The following is a 20,783-nucleotide window of genomic DNA, read 5'->3' as shown; positions in this document are numbered from 1 at the left end:
ATGAGGAGACTGAAGCTCAGAGAGGTTAGGTAACTTGCTCAAGGTCACTCAGCTAACAAGCAGCATGGTTAGGCTCTTAACCTCTGTGTACTACACCACTCTTCACTCAGGCAGAATGAGATGGTTTTCCTCAGTCTGCAGAAAATGCTGCTTTTTAAGGAACAAGAAAGAATGCTTGTATAAATGTGTATTCACCCAAATATATGAGATGAGTTGTATAGCTCCTATTAGTTTGTGATTAGTATTTGAAGTATTTACCCACCCAGAGTCAGATCTCATTTCTTATATTGTGATCATCTACTGCATCTATTATTGTTCCCAGTTAATGTATTGAGGGCATGATTTTTTGCTCTTTCAGCTAATAGTGGCAATGGAAGATTTTTAGCTTTTTCCAGTGTGCTTTTTAAAACCCAATATATTCAGTTGCAGAATAGTAGTTTCTGAGATGGCAGAACGAAGGACCACATGCTGTATTTCCTTCAGTGAGGGGTTTGAACCTACAGAGTATACAGAAAGTGAAATAGTGAAAAAGTTCAGCTCATGTTCTAAGAAAATGCAAATTAGAAGGTCAAGAGTAAGAAGATTATGATATTAGTCCACATATAAAAATACAGAAATGGAAAATTTATTGGGAAAAGATAAACCAAAACTGTGTAAGATAGAGTCTTGTTAGCTGTGTGATTGGAGAATAAACACAAAACCAAAAGCTGAACCCTTTAGGAAGCATTCTAGTCTTAGTGGATGAGCGGGGAGCATATCAGAGACAGTGTGATGTCTGGCTGGCTAAGGAGTTAATTTAGCCACTGAGCATGTGCTCCTTTCTGCATTCTTTGCAGTTAGAGTAGTTGACTTGGTGAAAGGACCAGGATTTGTTCTAGTAGCACATGGCTGAAAACTACATGGAGATTTTACCAGATATTTTTAGTTAGAGACCCTTTGTGAATGCTGTAATTCAGAAGAGAAATCTATAGTAAATTTGGACTCTAAAGAAAATAAGTTAGTTATTACTGAACCTGGCATTAGGTAGTAAGAATTTACTAGTCACTTGAGCTGGAATGAATATCTGGGGTTTTGACATTTTCAATGCCTTGCCTTAGTCCACTGGGCTCTCAACAGATCAGTCTGTCAGTCCCTGATACTATATGTGTGTTATCCCTGATAGCAGAGTATGTGGTTAGGAGTCAAAACTTATGTATTAGCCAAAATCAAGTTAAACAGCTTGTTTTGGGGGAACAGGTTAACCATATTTGGGTGAATACCTTGGATTTTAGGAAATTTCTGCCTAAGTACAATAAATACTCTCTTTGAGTAACCCTGGAAAGGGTTAATTCTGTTTTCAAAGTTGATTGACTTTTAATTGGGTTTAGTTTATTTATTGAGGAAGTATGGTATGACAATAACAAAATAAATATTCTTAGTTTACTCAGCTGTTTACCAAATAGATTCTGGGCTTCTGAAGCTAATAAGTTAGAACCATGAAACCTGGTTGATATCTTTTATTTATTTATTTTGTAGATTGTTAACCTAATTTACTCTCATTGGAGAAATGGTTTATGGTGTACCTCATAAGCAAATATACATACACTTGAGAAACAAGTGCAGACACTGTAAAGACAGTATTTACTAAGAGTGTGCAATGGCAAAGTGCTCCAGAGGAGGCACAGATCTTTGGGACTGCGAGTAAAGAAGCCATGGAACCTTTTCTAAGTGTGATTCTTCTTGTTTTATAGGCTTTGTACCCTGAGCAAGGGGCTGCTTGCTCCCAGCAGAGGACTGACTCAAGAACCTCAGAACCTGGAGAATGTCTTCCACATCAGTGAAGGCAAGCATGTGTACTTACCTTTTAGGCCCATATAGGGGAAAAAAAACACCCTGTTTTATTTGAGAGGCATGTAGATAGACAGTTAGGGCAAATGAGGCATAGTAAAGGTTGCTTTTTCATAAGCTTATCATTTATAAAATGACCAAGATAGCTTTGGATAGAAATCACATTCAGAACTTGACCTTTGGCTCCTGCAAGCCTTAGGGACTGAGCTTTTAGTTAAATTATTTTTACGTCCTCTACTGAAGGGGAAGGCATGGAAAAAAGATGTAATTCATGAGCAAGAGACAGGCCCTTCAGTTGTACCAACTAAAGACTCCTAGTCTGTAGTTTTGTTAGAGATATCCTATTAATCTATGGTTAATCGAAGTTATTTTCAGTTACTAATACGATATGGAAACTATGGATGTCTATGTCAGTGTAGGAATATTCATTATAATGAAAATTATGGCTTCTTTAAAGGATCCAAATATATATATATATGTATATTTTATGTATATTTAAAATTTTGTGTGTATATATACACACATATATATATATTAATAAAATTTGCTTTGTTTTCTTGGCCCTCAGCACCTGCCTCTCTTTTTAAACTCATTATAAACTAATAATAATCGTTTTTATCACTGAGCATCAGTAATCTGTGTACTATTTGGGATACTTTCTGTCCATTCTTTTATTTAAAGGACTTGAGAGGAAAAAAAAGTCAGAAATAAGACTAATTTACTAATGGATATTTGTGGCACAGTACTCTGTGGTTTTATTGTAATTAGAGTTTGGACCTAATTTGTGGTATATAACAGTTGGGTTTTTTTGGCCACACTGTGGGGCTTGCGGGATCTTAGTCCCCTGACCAGAGATTGAACTCAGGCCCCAGCAATGAAAGTACAAAGTTCTAACCACTGGATCACCAAGGAATTTGCTATGACAGTTGTTTGATAGAAAAATCAACCACTTTTTCATGAAAAGTAAAATGCATGTTCATCTAAGCATATTTGGTTTTGATCACTTAGTTTTTGAAGGAACAAGGATTGCTGTATGTAATTTTCTATAACCAGAATGTATATTTTAAAATGCTAGATAACAATGCATTAACTCAAAACATTATTTAAAATCCTATAGATTTATTTTTTAATGTTGACTAACTACTGTTTAATCTATTTCCCCTTTATCCATATAGCATGTTCACCTATACATGTGAATCACGGTGTGTGTGTGGTAATTGGTATCAACTCTTTTTTTAAGTGCTTAAATTTTTTTTGCACTAATTTATTCTTGCAGTTTGGGGCAATGGGCATTAACTAAACTTAAATTGCTTTCTTTGCCTTTCCTTTTTTGCTTCATTTTCCTTGCCTCAAATTTTCTAACATTTAGGGTAATGTAAATAAATGTATGAGAAATCAATTAGAGTGAGACTCAAAGTTTGATATTAGTCCCACTGCCTATAAGAAGATAGGCTGGGATTCTGTTCATAATGTCTTCATCATAAAGGGACTCCTACTGATGCTGATACATGGCCTCATCTGATGAATAATCAGAGTTACCCTTTTCTGCTTATTTATAAGGAAAAAAAGTTTAGGTTTTTCCGTACCATCTTATGGAAAACCCGATCTTTTTGGCCAGCCCAATAAGTCCCAGTGATTGACACAGGATATTCTTTTCTGCACTAAGGAAGGAGAAGGAAATGGCAACCCACTCCAGTGTTCTTGCCTAGAGAATCCCGTGGACAGAGGAGCCTGGTGGGCTGCTGTCCATAGGGTTGCACAGAGTCGGACACGACTGAAGTGACTTAGCAGCAGCAGCAGCACTAAGGAAACAGTAATTGTTTCAAGTTTTGGGGACTCAGAGGCCTGATCCCTTCCCTGAGCTGTTTGTTTATGGCATTAAATGGAAATTCATGGCTCTTTGAAGATTTTGAATGCATGACTCACTTTTTGGAGTTCTGGAGCTCATTGCTATAATCCAGTTCTCACATTCTTAGTTTCATGGAATGACCTCTTTATTTTTATTTCAGTTCGAGATAAGTTGCGGGAGATAGTAGGAGCATCCACAAACTGGAGGTATGCACTCTGTGTTCATTCTTTCTTCTATCTATGGAGTGGTATGCCAGGCTTATTTAGGCTCAGCTGATGCTCCCATTGCAGGAATGGGGGAAACCCATTGTTAAGAAATGGACTGAGAGGTTTTTTCACTTGGGGGAGAAGATCAACATTCCAACAGTACTCATCAGTTGATGCTTTGTTGTCATAAAATCATGTAATTTACATGTACTCTACATTTTTCAAAGTGCATTCAGGTATATTACCTCACTGATTGTCAGTGAAACTTAGAACATGCTTATGACATATGTTTCTGTTCCTTTTTTGCATATGAGACTGAAACTCAGACATTGAACGATTGAGTACTGGGGTTTGGAACTTGACCCCAAGTTTCCTGGTTCATCTGTTTAATGAAGCATGACTCCTTTATTGCTTCTTATGAGTTCACAATTAACCAGATCTCCCATACAATCTTTATCTCTCAGTATTTCCTTGTTGTAAAATAGGGTAGTATCCCTCTTGGTGCACAGAATTTTGAGGCTAAAATGAGATAAAGAGAAAGCATAGTAATAATAATCTATTGTTGGTATAAAAATTACCTAATGACTTCTTTTTATCTCATTGTATGAAAAATTTCAATTTACTGAAAAGTGGAAAAAATGAATACCTTTTGTTCCCACCATCTGAATTGGGTACTTAGGAACATTTTTCCAAATTTGCCAATTTACATATACTGGATATATAGGTTCATGACACTTCATGTTCCAGTACATCGCTAATAAATAAATATGCTTTCCTGTGTAACAAAATAAGCAGTTGTAAATCTCCAATAAGTAAGATGTTCTCTCATGTGGTGAAATTGACAGTAATTCCCTAATAGTATATTATTCATCCATATTCAGCATTACTCCATTGTTCCCCACATATTTTTTTATAACTTTTAATAAAAATCAAGATCCAGTAAACGATTGCATGCTTATGACGCTCTTGTCTCCCCTAATGTAGAATAATAATCACCCCTGCCTCCTTTTTTATCCCTATGAGTTTAACTTTAAAGAGGCCAAGCCATTTGTCTTGTTGAATGTTCCATATTCTGGACTTACCTGGTTCCATTTGTAGGCTCCACCTTTCTGGCAGTTATACTTCATAAGTAAGCTTAGAAAGACAGCTTAATGAATGATACTGTGAACATTTTAGTTCCCTATCCCCTTGTGTGTCTCTTCTCTTCCACCTTAATTGTCTCTTCTTTTTCTTCCCTTTCTGTCTTCTTTTCATATTATCTTCCTCTTTACCTTTTGGTCTGCCTTCCAAACTTCTTTTGGATATACTCCATTTTTCCTCCTCTGTCTCTCTTTCCTGAAATTGAAGGCAGAGAGAGAGAGAGAGAGAGCTGGGGCACAGAAAAAACGAGACTTGTCCAGGTGAGAAATGGGAATATGGAGTTCAGTGGCCATGTTGTTCTTTAGTGCATTTACATATATATTTATATATATCTTTTTATTATGTCCATTTCTGTATTTTTAGTTTGATTTCCAAGATTCTATTCTTTGAATACACTTTTTGATGAGAGTGAATATATCGTTCATTTGGATATATCTGTATCACTTATAAGTGTATTTTTCTTATCTACTAGGCTGAGAAATTATAAAAGAAATTTTTAATTTCACCAAGTGGCAGGTGGGAAGGGAGGGAAGGAAAAGGAGATGAAGTAGGTCCAGACCTGCTCTTTCCTCCTTTCATGGTGCTGACTGGCCTGTATAGCACTGAAGTTGTGGGAGAGCAGGTTCCTGTGTTTCATGAAGCTTGTATCCTTTCTTCTCAGAGACCATGTGAAAGCAATGGAGGAAAGAAAACTACTTCATGGTTTCCTGGCTAAGTCACAAAAAGGACTGCCTCCTAGGACCATGAAAGACAGTTACATTGAAGTTCTCTTGCCTTTGGGCAGTCAGCCTGAATTACGAGAGAAATATTTGACTGTTCAAAACACCGTAAGGTAACACAGCACTATTTTTGCTTGTGCCATTTGTTTTTATTTTATTTCCTTTCTTTGTTATAACTTTGAGATCTGTTCACTTATTTAAAATGTGTGATTCTCTGTTTTTTAATTTATTCAGAGAATTGTACAACCATCACCATAATAAATTTTAGTAGATATTTATCACCCCATGATGTGTTATTTTTTTAAAGGGTGATCATCATGATTTTCACTTCATCACAGTTTTCTTTATTTCACAGGTTTGGCAGGATTCTTGAGGATCTTGACAGCCTAGGAGGTACTGATATTTTAATATTTTTGAATAGGGACTTACATCAATACATTGATGCCTCTGGCTGGAAAAGGTCTTTTTATTCTTTAACTTGCACTGATATAAAAGAGCAGAAAAAGAATGGCATCTGCTAATTCTGAATTGTCATAATTATTTAATTAAATTTACAGAAAAGTGGCAGAGTACAAGGAGTTGTTCTTCCCTGAATCATGTGAGAGTATGTTGATGACACGATGCACATCACCCCCAAATATTTTCACATGTGTTTCCTACAAACAAGGACATTCTCCTTCATAGCTACAAGATAACCCTCAAAATCAAGAAATTAACACTGGCATTTAGACAGTCTAATCCTCAGAACCCATTCAACTTTGGCCAGAGGTCCTTCATAGCAGGAGGATCCACTTCTGAATCACGTGTTGCGTTTAGTTGTTGTGTCACAGATAGTTCGTCAGTCTTTCCCTGACTTTCATGACCTTGATACTCTTGAAGGTTATGCGCCAGTTCTTTTGTGGAATTTCTTTTAATTTGGTTTTGTTTGATGCTTCCCCAAGATTAGATTTGGGACATGCATCTTTGACTGGAGTGACACAGAAGGGATGCTGTGTTTCTGTTGCATCTTAGCAGGTAGTGCATAATTCTAATTTGTCCTGTTCCTGTGATGTTATCTTTGATTCCTTGGTGAAGGTGGCGTCTGCCAGGTTTCTTTGCTGTAAAGCTACTCTTTTCCCCTTTTTAATTAATAAGTACCTTGTTGGGACTTGTGAAAATCCCATTTTTTATCAATTATTTTAAACTCAGTAGGGACTCAGGGATTCCTATGTTACTGAATGGATTAGAATGTATTTCTATCATCTGTTTTGATGTTCAGATTGTCCCAGGACTGTTTCTGTCCCTTCATGCTGACTTCTGTGGGTTTTTTTGTTTTTGTTTTTTTCTTTCTTGGATGTGTCCCCATCATTCTCTGAGCACTTCCTCACTTTTTGGCACAAGATCTTCTAGGCTCATTTCTACTTTTTGTGCTCCAGTCCTGGAATCAGCCAAATCTCTGAGGAGCCCTGGATCTTTTCAGCGGAGAAATCAAGATCTGAGTCTAGAGTGGTCACTGTTGCTGGGGTATCGCTATTCCAATGCTCTTTTAGTATCTGAGCTGGGGAATATATGCACATACATGTTCACTTACATTTATACCTGCCTGCCAATCTCTTTCCCTCTTTCCATCTGCCTATATCTCTGTTTGTCTGTCTGTTGGAACCCTGGGTTCATACTGATAGTCCCAATTCTAATCTAGCCACAGGTTCATTCTTTATTCCTCCCTTTTCACATTTGTGATTCCCTTCTCCAGCTGGCTCCATTATCCAGAATATAGTTACTTATTTGATCAGTTCCCCTGTATGTAGCCAGTTTCATATGACTGCTGCCTCAAAATCCTCATGGACGCTCCCCTCACCTCGCCGGGGTGCTGCTCTGTACCAGGTCACCCTCCTCCTTGTGCTCGGGCTGTAGCATTGTGCGCCATGGCTCTCGTTTCCTCACTGCGTGTCCTCCTGACCCCACTTGGGCTTCAGCACTCGATTTGGGGCCTTTGAACTGAACTGTTGGGAAAGCATTTTAAAAAGGCTCTGTTAATCTTTAAAATAGAGATGTAAATCCATTGTTGGGCTTACACCTAGCTACGTTTTCTTGAAATTAATAAACTTGCTTAAAAATTCATGAGTTAGTTAATGTTAGTCGCTCAGTTGTGTCCGACTCTTTGCGACCCTGTGGACTGTAGCCCACCAAGCTCCTCTGTCCATGGAATTCTCTAGGCAAGAATACTGGAGTGGGTTGCCATTTCCTTCTCCAGGGGATCTTCTGGACCCAGGAATCAAACCCGTGTCTCCTCTGTCTCCTGCGTTGTAGGCGAGTTCTTTACCACTAGTACCGCCTGGGAAGCCCTAAAATTTCTTACTGGCTCTTAAAAAAAGATCTCTCTCTCTCTCTCTCTCTCTCTCTCTCACACACACACACACACACACACACACTCTCACTCGACTCTGGTTTACTTCAGTTCAGTCGCTCAGTCATGTCTGACTCTTTGCAACCCCATGAATCGCAGCACGCCAGGCCTCCCTGTCCATCACCAACTCCCGGAGTTTACTCAAACTCATGCCCATCGAGTCAGTGATGACGTCCAGCCATCTCATCCTCTGTCGTCCCCTTCTCCTCCTGCCCCCAGTCCCTCCCAGCATCAGGGTCTTTTCCGAATGAGTCAACTCTGAGCATGAGGTGGCCACAGTATTGGAGTTTCAACTTCAGTATCAGTCCTTCCAGTGAACACTCAGGACTGATCTCCTTTAGGATGGACTGGTTGGTTTACTTAGGTGTCCCTAAATAGATGGACTTCCCTGGTGGCTCAGATGATGAAGAATCTGCCTGCAATGCCTGCCAATGAAGGAGACAGCAGTTTGATCCCTGGGTTGGGAAGATTCCCTGGAGAAGGGAATGGCTACCCACTCCAGTATTCTTGCCTGAAGAATTCCATGGACAGAGGAGCCTGGTGGGCTACAGTCCAGGGGGTCACAAAGAGTTGGACATGACTGAGTGACTAACACTTAGCTTAAATACACAAACTCCCCTACCACTATTCTGTTTTTCTTCATCACCTCATGTAGATGGCTAGTCCCTTTTACTAGTTCATTTGATACTATTCCATCCCTTTCTTCAAGAAACCTGCCTTTTATCACATACACTTTCTCCCTCGTATCTCAAGCCTTTGCTCAATTTCACTTTTCCCTCAGTTTCTAAACATGTTCAAGGCTCTTGAGTCTTACAATGAGAAATAGGTAAAATCCCCTTCCCTTATAGCACTCTCCAGTTTTCTTTCCCTCTCACTTGAGAGCTAACTTTGTGTTCTGGCTTCTGCTCCTCTGTGTCATTGAGCTGAACATGCCAAACAGTCTGTTGCTGCCTTAATGCATGATCTCACAGGTGCTTCTCGGCATACATGACCCTTTTGCAGCTCCTGACAATGTCAAACTCACCTGTGGGTGTTGGCAATATTTCCTCCCACCTCTCAGGCTGCTGCTTCCCAGTCTCCTTTGTAGCTTCCTCTTTCTGTGTTGATCCTTTAAATGTTGCTGATCTCCAGGGTGTTGTCTTCTGCCCCTTTTTGTTGTTGATAGATGCACTTTCTCTATAAATCTCGAATCCCAGTGCTTCAATTGCTCTCAGTATTGTTGAATTGTGTAGTGTTAGACCCCATGGATACCAGGCTTCCCTGTCCTTCACCATCTCCCGGAGTTTGCTCAAACTCATGTCCATTGAGTCAGTGATACCATCCAACCATCTCATCCTCTGTCATCCCCTTCTCCTCCTATATTAGCTATATTTATTTCATTAAAATGTACTTAAATAAAAACCAGTATAAAGAGGCACAAACATGAGAACAGGAAAAATTCACCATGAAAATATAAAAATTCCAAACCTGCTTGCACCTAGTAATAGTCTTAGTTCAAAATGGATTGCTAAATTTGACTGCTTTAAATTGAAAAACTCCCATATGACTAAAGACACTATTAACAACAGCAAAAACCCTAGCATGTGTCTGCAAGAAAGAGTAACCAAAAAGAAGAATGAAGAAAATAATAAACTATATGAAAGGGTTACTACAAATGAATAAGGAAAAGATAACGAAGCCAATAAAAAATGGGGGCTTCCTGGTGGCTCAGTGATAAGGAATCCACCTGCCAATGCAGGGGACACAGGGTTCAATCCCTGGTCCGGGAAGATCCCACATGCCACAGAGCAACTAAGCCTGTGCACCACAACTTCTGAGCCCACGTGCCACAATGACTGAAGCCCACTCGCCTGGAGCCTGTGCTCCACCATAAGAGAAGCTCTGTCGTCCTCTTCTCCTTCCGCCTTCAATCTTTCCCAGCATCGGGGTCTCTTTGTATCAGGTGGCCAAAGTATTGGAGCTTCAGTATCAGTCCTTCCAATGAATATTCAGGGTTTATTTCCTTTAGGATTGACTGGTTTGATCTCTTTGCTGTCCAAGGGACTCTCAAGAGTCTTCTCCAACACCATGGTTCAAAAGCATCAATTCTAGTGTGGGAGCTACATAAGGAACATTTCCTGGCCTGCCCTTGTGAGTTGCAGACCAGTTTGTCCTCCTGCCTTTTGGCCGTCTTCATTTGGATCTGCCATGGACTTCCTGAATTCAGTGTGTTGAAAATAGTCCACTCTGCTCTTCCTGTGTATATCCTTTTTCTCAGTGAATGGTACATCATCTTCACTCATGCAAGTTAGATACCCGAGTTAATTCAAGTCTTGTCAAACCTGCTTTCTTCTTAGCTCTTGGATCTTTTCTCTTGTCTTCATTTCCACTAATGTGCCATAGGCCAGACACTTACAGTTTCCTTTCTGGGTACCATAAAGGTTTGTAAATGGAGTTTCTTGCCTTTCGCTCCTCATCCCCCTCCTAGTACATCCTTTAGCAGGTGCGCGGATGGAAGAGTTTATTGTTACTCAACAGATACTGAGCACAGACCCGGTCCTAAGGGTTGATGATACAAATTTGAATGAATCATAGGGTAGGCAGGGATGCTATTGAAGAAGTACACTTCAGTTTTAAATGAGTTGATATTTGTAAGGTACATCGAATCATGCTTGGCACCTGTACATACTTGTTAAAATATGGGAAGTACACAGATCACCACGGGGTAGTGTAGGAGCCGAGGGTATTATGGGGAAGGAGGGAGAGCTCTAAGCCAAATAATAGCTTCAAGATTCTGGAAGAGTCAAGAGGAAAACAGGTAGGTGAGTCCTTGTCTTTTATTTCTCTTTTTTGAAGAAGTTTGCTGTTTTCAAACTTGTGTGTTGGGGTCTTTTTCTGACTTAGGCACTGTACCTCGGTTGAGTGATGATAAGCCACCTGGTAGACCTGGGCTTTGGGCTTCAGTTTCCTCATCAGAGCCAAAATTCAACAGACAGATTAGAGGATTTCTAGATGTCATTAATATGTCAAAATCTTTGGTTCTAGGATATGACCAGTAGTGGGATATGGGGATTTGGGTCTTCAAAACCAGATAAGACTGTTTATGAATTTCAAGGAGTGAATTGTGAACATTAAAAAGTAATTCTGCTTTTTCCTTTATTTGTTTCTCTTCTCTTTTCCTACAGTTCTTATTTGCTACATGCACAACAAAATTCATTCAGCTAAGATGTCTCCTTTATCAATAGTTACAGCCCTTGTGGACAAGATTGGTAAGTGATAGAATTTTCTTGACATACTTAGAATTTTTAGTAATTATGAAATATTGATATTTGAGGAAATATTTTCCTTTTATGGAGGAATTTTTTATGTATATATGTATATGCATATGAAAATGTCAGCTATGTACCAACATGTTTTTTATAATTATCTTCAAGTGGAAGGGTTTTGCATGATTCTGTTTTCACTTTTTATATTCTTTGCATTGCCTTATTTTTCAGAAAGACATACACATGTCTTCAGTATGTCAAAAAGGAATCATATTTTTAGTTTTCAAGACAAAAAAGAAATATAATGGAATTTACAAAAATTTCAAATAAAATATGTCCATTTGCAGTACAGAAAAGTTGGAGTATGGTTTGTGCTCAGATTGATTTTCTGTTTTGTAGATATGTGTAAGAAGAGTTTGAGCCCAGAACAGGACATCAAGTTCAGTGGTCATGTTAGTTGGGTTGGGAAGACATCCATGGAAGTGAAGATGCATATGTTCCAGGTGTGTCTGTGCCCAAAGTCTGCCCCTTTTTCTAATACAGCCAGCTAGCCTCAGTGAAAGAAAAGCTTACTTAGCTGTCTATCCATAGACAGGTGTATAGTTTTAAAAGTTTTCCACTTATAGAAGAGCAATTCAAGTTCACTTCAAGCAGATGGTGTATTAGTATCCTCCTGAAGAAAGACTGACAGATTATTTGGTGTTTATGCTTAGTGTTTATTATTTTCAAATCATACATGGCTCCATGTTAAGGTATTTGTTTCTGGTTTTACCCCGAGAATTTCACAACAGTCTGAGTTCTGTTAAACATAAATGGAATTGGTCACTGTTAGTTTCTTAGGGCTGCTGTAGCAAAGTACCATGAACCAGATGGCTTAAAACAACAGAAATTAATTGTTGTACAATTGCAAGGCTAGAAATCCAAAATTAAGGTCTCAGCAGGACCATGCTCCCTCTAAAACCTGTATAGGAGAGGCCTTCATTGCTTCTTTCTAGCTTCTAGTGGTTTGCTGGCTTTTTGGCATTCCTTGGCTTATAACACTCATTGTCTTCCTTCTTCATTACATATCACTTTCCTCTTGCATTTCTATGTCTCTTCTATTCTTACAAGGGCATCAATAATAGTGGATTAAGGGCCCACCTACTCCAGTGTGACTTCATCTTACCTGATTATATCTGCAACAACCCTATGTCTAAATATAGTCACCTTCACCTGTACTGAGGGTTAGGACATCAACATATCTTGTTGGGGGACACAGTTCAACCCATAACAGTCACTTAGATTACTGTAGCATCTAGGAACAGCCTCTCTGATGAGCACAAGTCAGAACAGCTATTACAAGGTAATGAAGAAGGACTTCATTGGTGGCCTAGTGGCTAAGACTCTGTGCTCCTCATGTAGGGAGCCCAGGTTTAGTCCCTTGTCAGGGGACTAGATCCTACATGCTGTAACTAAGAGTTTGAATGCTGCTAAGACTCGGCACAGCCTAATAAATTAATAAATAGTTTTTTAAAAAGAGATGAAGAAATTTGTCAAGAAAAAGTACCTTGAAGATAATAGTACAGAAATCAAATAATTCAGAATATGTTCAAGATTTCATTGTGAAAACTTATCTAAGAACAACTTAGTTATATCAGGGTATTAGATGGATCTATCATTCAGATACATGTTTCTTTTCTGTTATGAAATTATGAAGCATTTCACCTTTTGGAAAAAGTCTGAAGGTTGCTCTGCAGTAATTAAAATTATTTTGTCAAAATCAGTTCAGTTCAGTCGCTCAGTTGTGTCTGACTGTTTGCGACCCCATGGATTGCAGAACAAGCTTCCCTGTCCATCACCAACTCCCAAAGCTTACTCAAACTCATGTCCATCAAGTCGGTGATGCCATCCAGCCATCTCATCCTCTGTCGTTCCCTTCTCCTCCCACCTTCAATCTTTCCCAGCATCAGGGTTTTTTTCTAGTCTCAGTTCTTTGCATCAGATGGCCAAAGCATTGGAGTTTCAGCTTCAGCATCAGTCCTTCCAATGAATATTCAGGACTGATTTCTTTTAGAATTGACTGGTTGGATCTCCTTGCAGTTCCAAAGGACTCTCAAGAGTCTTCTCCAACACCACAGTTCAAAAGCATCAATTCCTTGGTGCTCAGCTTTCTTTATAGTCCAACTCTCACATCCGTACATGACTACTGGAAAAACCATAGCTTTGACTAGACGGACCTTTGTTGGTAAAGTAATGTCTCTACTTTTTAATATGCTGTCTAGATTGGTCATAGCTTTTCTTCTAAGGAGCAAGCGTCTTTTAATTTCATGGCTGCAGTCACCATCTGCAGTGATTTTGGAGCCCCCAAAATAAAGTCTGTTAGTGTTTTCGTTGTTTCCCCATCTATTTGCCGTGAAGTGATGGGACCCAGATGCCATGATCTTAGTTTTCTGAATGTTGAGCTTTAAGCCAACTTTTTCACTCTCCTCTTTCACTTTCATCAAGAGGCTCTTTAGTTCTCTCGCTTTCTGCCATAAGGGTGGTGTCATCTGCATATCTGAGGTTATTGATATTTCTCCCAGCAATCTTGATTCCAGCTTGTGCTTCTTCCAGCCCAGCATTTCACATGATGTACTCTGCATTTAAGTTAAATAAACAAAGTAGGTACTTTTAAAATTTGATACTATATGTTAACAGTTGAATTTTTTAAACTCCCTTGTTGCTGCTTTTAAATAATAATAATAATACTGCTTTTAAAACCAAACATGAAGTTGTTGGGGATAGTGCTATGATTTGTTCACTTCCTTTCTTAGTCCTAATGGTTGACTCACAGTGGATTCCTGGCATAAGACCTGCTTTCTAGGAAATCTTGGACAAATAGATTGAAAAAGAGATAAAGGAATTATTAGGAAGAGAGCCAGTGAAAAATCAGTGTCAGAAATACTCTTTTGTTTTAAATTTGCATTTCTCATTGGCCATTTTGATGAATAACTCATGGCTTAAGTGATCTTTTATTCCAGAAAGAGAGCTTGGCAATAGATACCCTGCCTTTGGTTTGGCTAAAATGTAGGTTCAGATCCCAGCTCTGGGACTTCCCTGGCAGTTCAGTGGTTAAGACTCCACACTTCCACTGCAAGGGGCACAGGTTCGATCCCTGGTCGGGGAACTAAGATCCCACATGCCACATGGTGTGGGCAAAAAAAAACACATCCTAACTCTGCTGTTTGTTAGCCATGTGACTGTGGGCAGATTTCTCGCCCTCTCTGAGATGCTGTTTTGTTAACCACAGTAGCCACTAATCAGATGTTGCCAATTATGTTAATTTATCATCATTGCTATGAAGATGGTTCCAGATCTCTTCTAGGCTTGACTTTCAGACCTGCCTTTTGGGGTTCCCATAGATCTCTCTCCCATGTGTACTCTTGCTGTCTCCCAAGTCCAGTGTGTTCCAGACTATGTCAGCTTCCTTTCCAATCCTGATTCTCCTTCGCTTTCCCCTTTCCCACCCTCCTGTTTCTCCCAGCTCCAAACCTTTATGAAAGCTTTAGTTTTTTCCTGTCCCGTGCAGCCTTTTGCCAAGTCTTGCAGATTCATCACCCACTGTTTCTCACCAGAGTCCTCGCTTCCCCTTCCCCCTGACCTCTGAGTTTTCATTCAAGCCCTCACTGCCTCTTGTGTGAGCATCTTAGCTATCTTTTAATTATTCTGCCTGCCTTTAGTCTCTTCTGTCTTAATTTTACACATATCTACCAGATAGATCTTCCACAGCTGATCTTCAGTCATATCACTTCCCTTCTCAGAGCCCTTCAGTGGCCATTATCTGTGGTTCAAAGTCTAAATTCCTTTGACTAGTTAGGATCTAAAGTGTTAGTCGCTCAGTTGTGTCTGACTTTTTGTGACCCCACAGACTGCAGCCCACCAGGCTCCTCTGTCCATGGAATTCTCCAGGCAAGAATGCTGGAGTGGGTTGCCATTTCCTTCTCCAGGGGATCTTCCTGACTCAGGGATCAAACCTGGTGGGTCTCCTGCAGGCTGATTCTTTACCATCTGAGACACCAGTTAGGATCTAAGGTGCTCCATAAATAGCACCAACCTACCTGGTGGCTGGTTCACACGCCTTCTTAGAGCACACCACCGGAGACCTTGAGTGTCCTGAGAGTAGAGTTGTTTGTTTTGCATCCACAATGCTTGGCACTAGTGCACATTAATTATAATAAACTGGAACATTACATAGTAGGTGAGTGGATGAGTATCCTGGTGTACATTTTCCTTTTGCTGGAATTTCTTGGGCAGTGGCTCCCCATATCCCCATTCCACCTGTGCTTCCAGGTTACTTCATACTCCAATCTGTCCCTGATCCTTTCAGCTCATAGTACCTGTTCCTTCCCCATGTCCCTCTCTTCTGGCTCCTGCTATCGTCTGCTCTACAGAGCTCTGTATGCACGTGTTTTTTCTGTCTGACTGTGCGCATCCCCAAGGAGATCTGGGAGCGAGTCATCTAGCCCACTTCCTGATGGCCAACATTTAACATTGACTTTGCAGTGATTTATGGGGTGTGCCATCTGTGCTCAGTATACAGCAGTGAGCAAAACAGAAAGTTCCAGTCTTTTGGAGTTCACACTCTAGTAGAGCTCAACAGTTAGCTGCCTCAGTTCATTCATTGACAATCATTGATCGGGTATCTGCTGTCTGCCAGTCTTTGTGCCAGTTGCTGGGATACAAATGTGAATAAAAGTGGTCTTTGTCCTCAAGGAGCTTTCGGTACAGTAGGAAGACAGACACATAAGTAAATCTTTATGGTATATTCAATTAAGTGGGCTTCCCTGATGGCTCAGTGGTAAAGAATCCACCTGCAGTGCAGGAGACACAGGAGATGTGGGTTTGATCCCTGGGTCGGGAAGATCCCCTGGAGGAGGAAACGGCAAATCCATTCCAGTGTTCTTGCCTGAGAAATCCCACAGATAGAGGAGCCTGGTGAGGTATAGTTCAAAGGGTCACAAAGATTGGACACGACTGAGCGACTAAGCACAAATTAAGTACTGTGCACTATTTCTCAACAGGGACATTGTTAGCATTGTACATGGGAGCATTCTTTGTTCTGCAGGACCTTCCCCTGCGTTGTGAAGTGTTACCTGCACTACGCTGGTAATGTCCCTCAGCTCATATGGCAACCATCACCAGCCCTGCACATTTCCAGATGCTCCTAGGGGGTGATATCTTCCTAGCTTATGTTGAGAGCCACTGTCAGAAGAGGCCTTTGTTTCCACTTAGGTGGCAAAAAAAGGGAGGGAATGATCAACTCTGACTGGGGAGTAGAGCTGGAACTGGGGATGGGGAGGAGTATCTTGAGGAATGCCACCCTGAGGAAGGCATCAGGCAAAGATGTGGAGGGGAGGTGCTCAGGTGACAAAATGGGACATTCTAGGACCTCCAAGTGGTTAGCTGTGGCTAGAGAAAAAGGTGCAGGCATGAGGGGAACGTTTGATGAACAACTGGAGAGAAATCTGGGCTCTGTGGCAGAGGCTTTCCAGCAGGCTTAGAACAGATGCTGGGAGAAAGGAGGAACTCTTTGGTTTGAACAGGACAGGGACATAGTGAGATGGGGGAGACTCTTCCCAAAATTGCAAGGGAGGGCTCATAAGGGGTTGAATGGATATTGGTCATGAGGACTAGTGATGAGGTTTGTTGAGGATGGAACCATCTGTACCCAAGTTTACGATAGGACTTGAGGATATAACTTTCCTGGAAGTACAGACTCCTAGGGGGTAAAAAAATACCTTAAAATCTCGATGGACTCTGCATTGTACATATTTAGCTTAATCCACAGAATTGTCACTCATCTTGTCCCTTCTTGGAAGCCCCTGTGCTGGGCTAAGGAAATAGGCACATCCTAGTAGTTGGCACACTCAAGTTTCCAGAAAATTTGAATGTCTGGGTGAGCGATGGCAGGTCTGCTTGGCTGTGTGTGCCTTTGGGAGGACAGGTAAGCTTGAAGAAAGCCAGTCTTCTGCAAGATGGTTGCACCTAAGTGATGGTGATGCATAAGGTCCCTCTGCGACCCTTGCCCTGGGTCCTGGTCAGGCAGCTCCAAGGCCCACATAGTTCGTGCCCGTCCCAGCCCTTCTCACTCTCTGCACTGTCTGGGTTTTGGAGGTGTCTCCATTCTCTGCTAGACCACAGATTCCGTGATCTTGCTGCCACTCCCCGCCACCTGCCAGAGCCTAGTCATGTTTCTGGCATCTCAGCAGATGGCGATTAATGAATGCACTCGTCCTCTTTCGCTAATTTCAGCCTTTCTTGAAGGCTCTGGTATCTGGTTAAGATTGTACTAGGTCTTCCTACTAAATGCATTTCTTACATCTGCATTTTCTTTTCTTTGTTCTCTAGTTACATGACAATGAATTTTCTCCTGTTTTGGATGCGACATTTGTAATGGTGGCTCGTGATTCTGAAAATAAAGGGTAATTGCTGTTTTTTTTCCTATTTCTTTCTTCTTTTTTCTTGTCCTTTGAAAAATATAAAATATATATTTTTTCAAATATCTGGAGATATCTGAAAACCGGAGAGAAAACTTTAATAAATTTCCAGATTTATTAGATTTAATTAATAAAATCTCTAGATTTATTCTAGATCTAGTAAATTTCACTCAGTTTTGTCTGACTCTTTGCAACCCCACGGACTGTAGCCTGCTAGGCTCCTCTGTCCATGTGATTCTCCAGGCAAGAATACTGGAGTGGATTGCCATTCCCTTCTCCAGAGGATCTTCTGGACCTAGGGACTGAACACGGGACCCCTGCATTGCAGGAAGTGTCTTTACCGTCTGAGCTACAGGGAAGTCTTCAAATATATTTTTCAAATATCTGGAGATATGTGAAAATTGGAGAGAAGACTTTAATAAATTTCTAGATACCATCACCTAAACTTAAGAGTTTTGACATTTTGCCATATTTGCTTCTTTTTTAAAGGTATATTATTTTCTTTATCATATTTTAAAGCAATTTCAGATATAATGACATTTCACCTCTGAATACCTTAGTGTAGGCATTGCTTTAAAAATGAGGATATTTTCTTAAATAACTACATTACCACTAGCACACCTAACAAATAATAGTAAGTACTTAATGTATTCTAATAGTTCATATTCACTTTTCCCCAATTACCTTTTTAATGATTTATATATATCAGGATCCAAACAAGGTCCACTTACTACATTTAATTTTTATGTTTCTTATGTCTGCTGCTTTTGTTCGCAGCTTTATTGAGATATGATTCACATATCATACAATTCAATGATTAAAAGTGTACAGTTTAATGACTTTTAGTATATTCATAAAATTGTGGAATCTCTTCAGCCTGTGTTAATCTGGAATGGTTGTGTGCACCCACCTGTCCTTTACCCCTTCTCATGAAGTGGGCAAAAGCCCAGATTCATTGTTCTATACAGTGTCTCACTTTCTGGGTTTGTCTCATTGCTTCTTCATGGTATTTTTTTTTAACTTGTTTCACTATCCCTTGTATTTTCTGTAAATTGAAGTTAGATCTAAAAGCTTAGTTAGATTTGAATTAAGTGTATTTGGTGAGAGCACTTCCTAGGTGATGCTGTCTCTGTACTGTATCATGTCAGATTTTCCCACTCATTGTAAAGGTAAGATTAGTGTGTGGGTTCAAGTAGCAACAGACTGATCTTTCCATTATGCACTTCAGTTTATCCTCTTATGATCAACAATGATCCGCAGGTGTAGCACAGTACAAGATGTCTCCCATGTACCAAATAACTAGTTTCCCATCAGTCTTCCTTCAGTGCTTTTAATCTCCTTTGGAGTTTAATCATTTTCATTAGAGGATATAAAATGATTCTCCAATTCTGACATTCTTTCTGTATTTGTTAGCCAGAGATCTGTAAAGATGACTTTTCCTTTACCAGCTAGGGCAGTTTGGTTTGTCAAGGAAAGTCAGGATCAGTGTTTCATTCTTTCCTTTATTTACACATTTACTAGCTAATGATGACAATTTTTCTGCTTTTTTTTTTGATTTTTAAGAAAGTATCACTGTGAGTTCATGGATTTTAATATAGTAAATATGTTTCAGTAAATTGCAGCCATTGTTCTTCCTGTTCCTCTGAAGGAACATCTTTGGTCAGTGGGAACTCCTTTAAGCTGCCTCCTGTGATGAGCTATTTTTACATTTCCTAGTCTTTGATACAGAGAAGGCAATGGCACCCCACTCCAGTACTCTTGCTTGGAAAATCCCATGGATGGAGGAGCCTGGTAGGCTGCAGTCCATGGGGTCATGAAGAGTCGGACACGACTGAGTGACTTCACTTTCACACATTGGAGAAGGAAATGGCAACCCACTCCAGTGTTCTTGCCTGGAGAATCCCAGGGATGGGGTTGCACAGAGTCAGACATGACTGAAGTGACTTAGCAGCAGCAGCAGCAGCAGCAGTCTTTGATAACTTTCTGCTCTCTGGTACAGTGAGATACCTTGAACTTATCCTGTACATTTCCTGACCCAGGCCTGGTATCAGCTGTTTCTCCAAGGAGTCCTCAGGTTCCTTTTAATGGGAAACTGGTAGCTAGACACCAAAATCTGGGCACTAGAACTATATGTTTTTATTAGTTTGTCATTGTTTCTAGGCTTTTTCAGTGGACAGAGCTTGAATGTATGTTAAAAAGAAAACAAAAAAACCTCATAAATTTATACTGTCATTTCCAAGTCAAGTTTAGCTATACATACTTTAAAGCTTTATGCCTTATCTTTTCTTTCTTACATTGAATTCTTGGTTCCTAATGCCAGTTACACCCAAGGCGTTCAAACTGGGAAAAACTATGTGTGTGGGAGTGGGGTAGGAGGGAATGTTATAGGATTGCTGTTGTACAGGATGGAGTCTGGAGGGCTATGAGAAGCCTGATTTGTTTCAGAAATTTGAGTTAGGAGTCTTCAGTGAGAAATCTCTTTTGCTGCGTGGAAAACTGACTTGGAGACCCAAGTTAAGAGCAAAAAATCCGTTGGTGACTCTTAATCTGAGTGAAGTATCCACCTGTCTTCTCTGTCTCCTCCAGCCACTTCCAGCTGACATGCTGCTCCTAGTGGCTGACCTGGGGCTTCTTTTCCAGCACTGAAGGCATTACTTAAAGTTTCTCACCCAGCTGATGCATTCTAATTTTCCAAGCTGCTGTCTCAGTACTTTTGTTTCCATTTTTGTTTCGTCCAACTTTTGGATTCTACCATAGTGAAGGATTATCCTTTTTCTCCGTGTTTTAATTTGAAAAATTTGACACCTACAGGAATGTAGAAAGAATAATGTAATGAGCACCCATATACCCTTCACCTAAATTCTCAAATTAACATTTTACCACTTTTACCTTACTCTTGCCCTTTCTCAGTAAATACAAATATACACACTTTTCCTTATGTGATTGTTTCAGAGTA

General features: G+C 40.1%; 1 protein-coding gene across 3 annotated transcripts in view; it reads left to right on the top strand.

The window, feature by feature from the left end:
- Positions 1–20,783, top strand: part of ACOT9 (acyl-CoA thioesterase 9) — a 79,089-nt gene that overhangs the window by 51,844 nt on the left and 6,462 nt on the right. For 2 of the 3 annotated variants that reach the window (XM_070462386.1, XM_020896140.2), the window contains 8 exons: positions 1,731–1,822; positions 3,003–3,029; positions 3,837–3,882; positions 5,684–5,854; positions 6,097–6,134; positions 11,292–11,375; positions 11,772–11,875; positions 17,739–17,812. In XM_070462386.1, the coding sequence (XP_070318487.1) occupies positions 1,731–1,822; positions 3,003–3,029; positions 3,837–3,882; positions 5,684–5,854; positions 6,097–6,134; positions 11,292–11,375; positions 11,772–11,875; positions 17,739–17,812 (636 nt within the window). The remainder of the gene's footprint in view (positions 1–1,730; positions 1,823–3,002; positions 3,030–3,836; positions 3,883–5,683; positions 5,855–6,096; positions 6,135–11,291; positions 11,376–11,771; positions 11,876–17,738; positions 17,813–20,783) is intronic. The other variant, XM_020896141.2, reaches the window with a different exon arrangement.

This window comes from Odocoileus virginianus, unplaced genomic scaffold, assembly GCF_023699985.2.
Source record: "Odocoileus virginianus isolate 20LAN1187 ecotype Illinois unplaced genomic scaffold, Ovbor_1.2 Unplaced_Scaffold_4, whole genome shotgun sequence".
Taxonomy (NCBI): Eukaryota; Metazoa; Chordata; class Mammalia; order Artiodactyla; family Cervidae; genus Odocoileus; species Odocoileus virginianus.
This window is presented reverse-complemented; position numbering and strand designations above follow the sequence as displayed.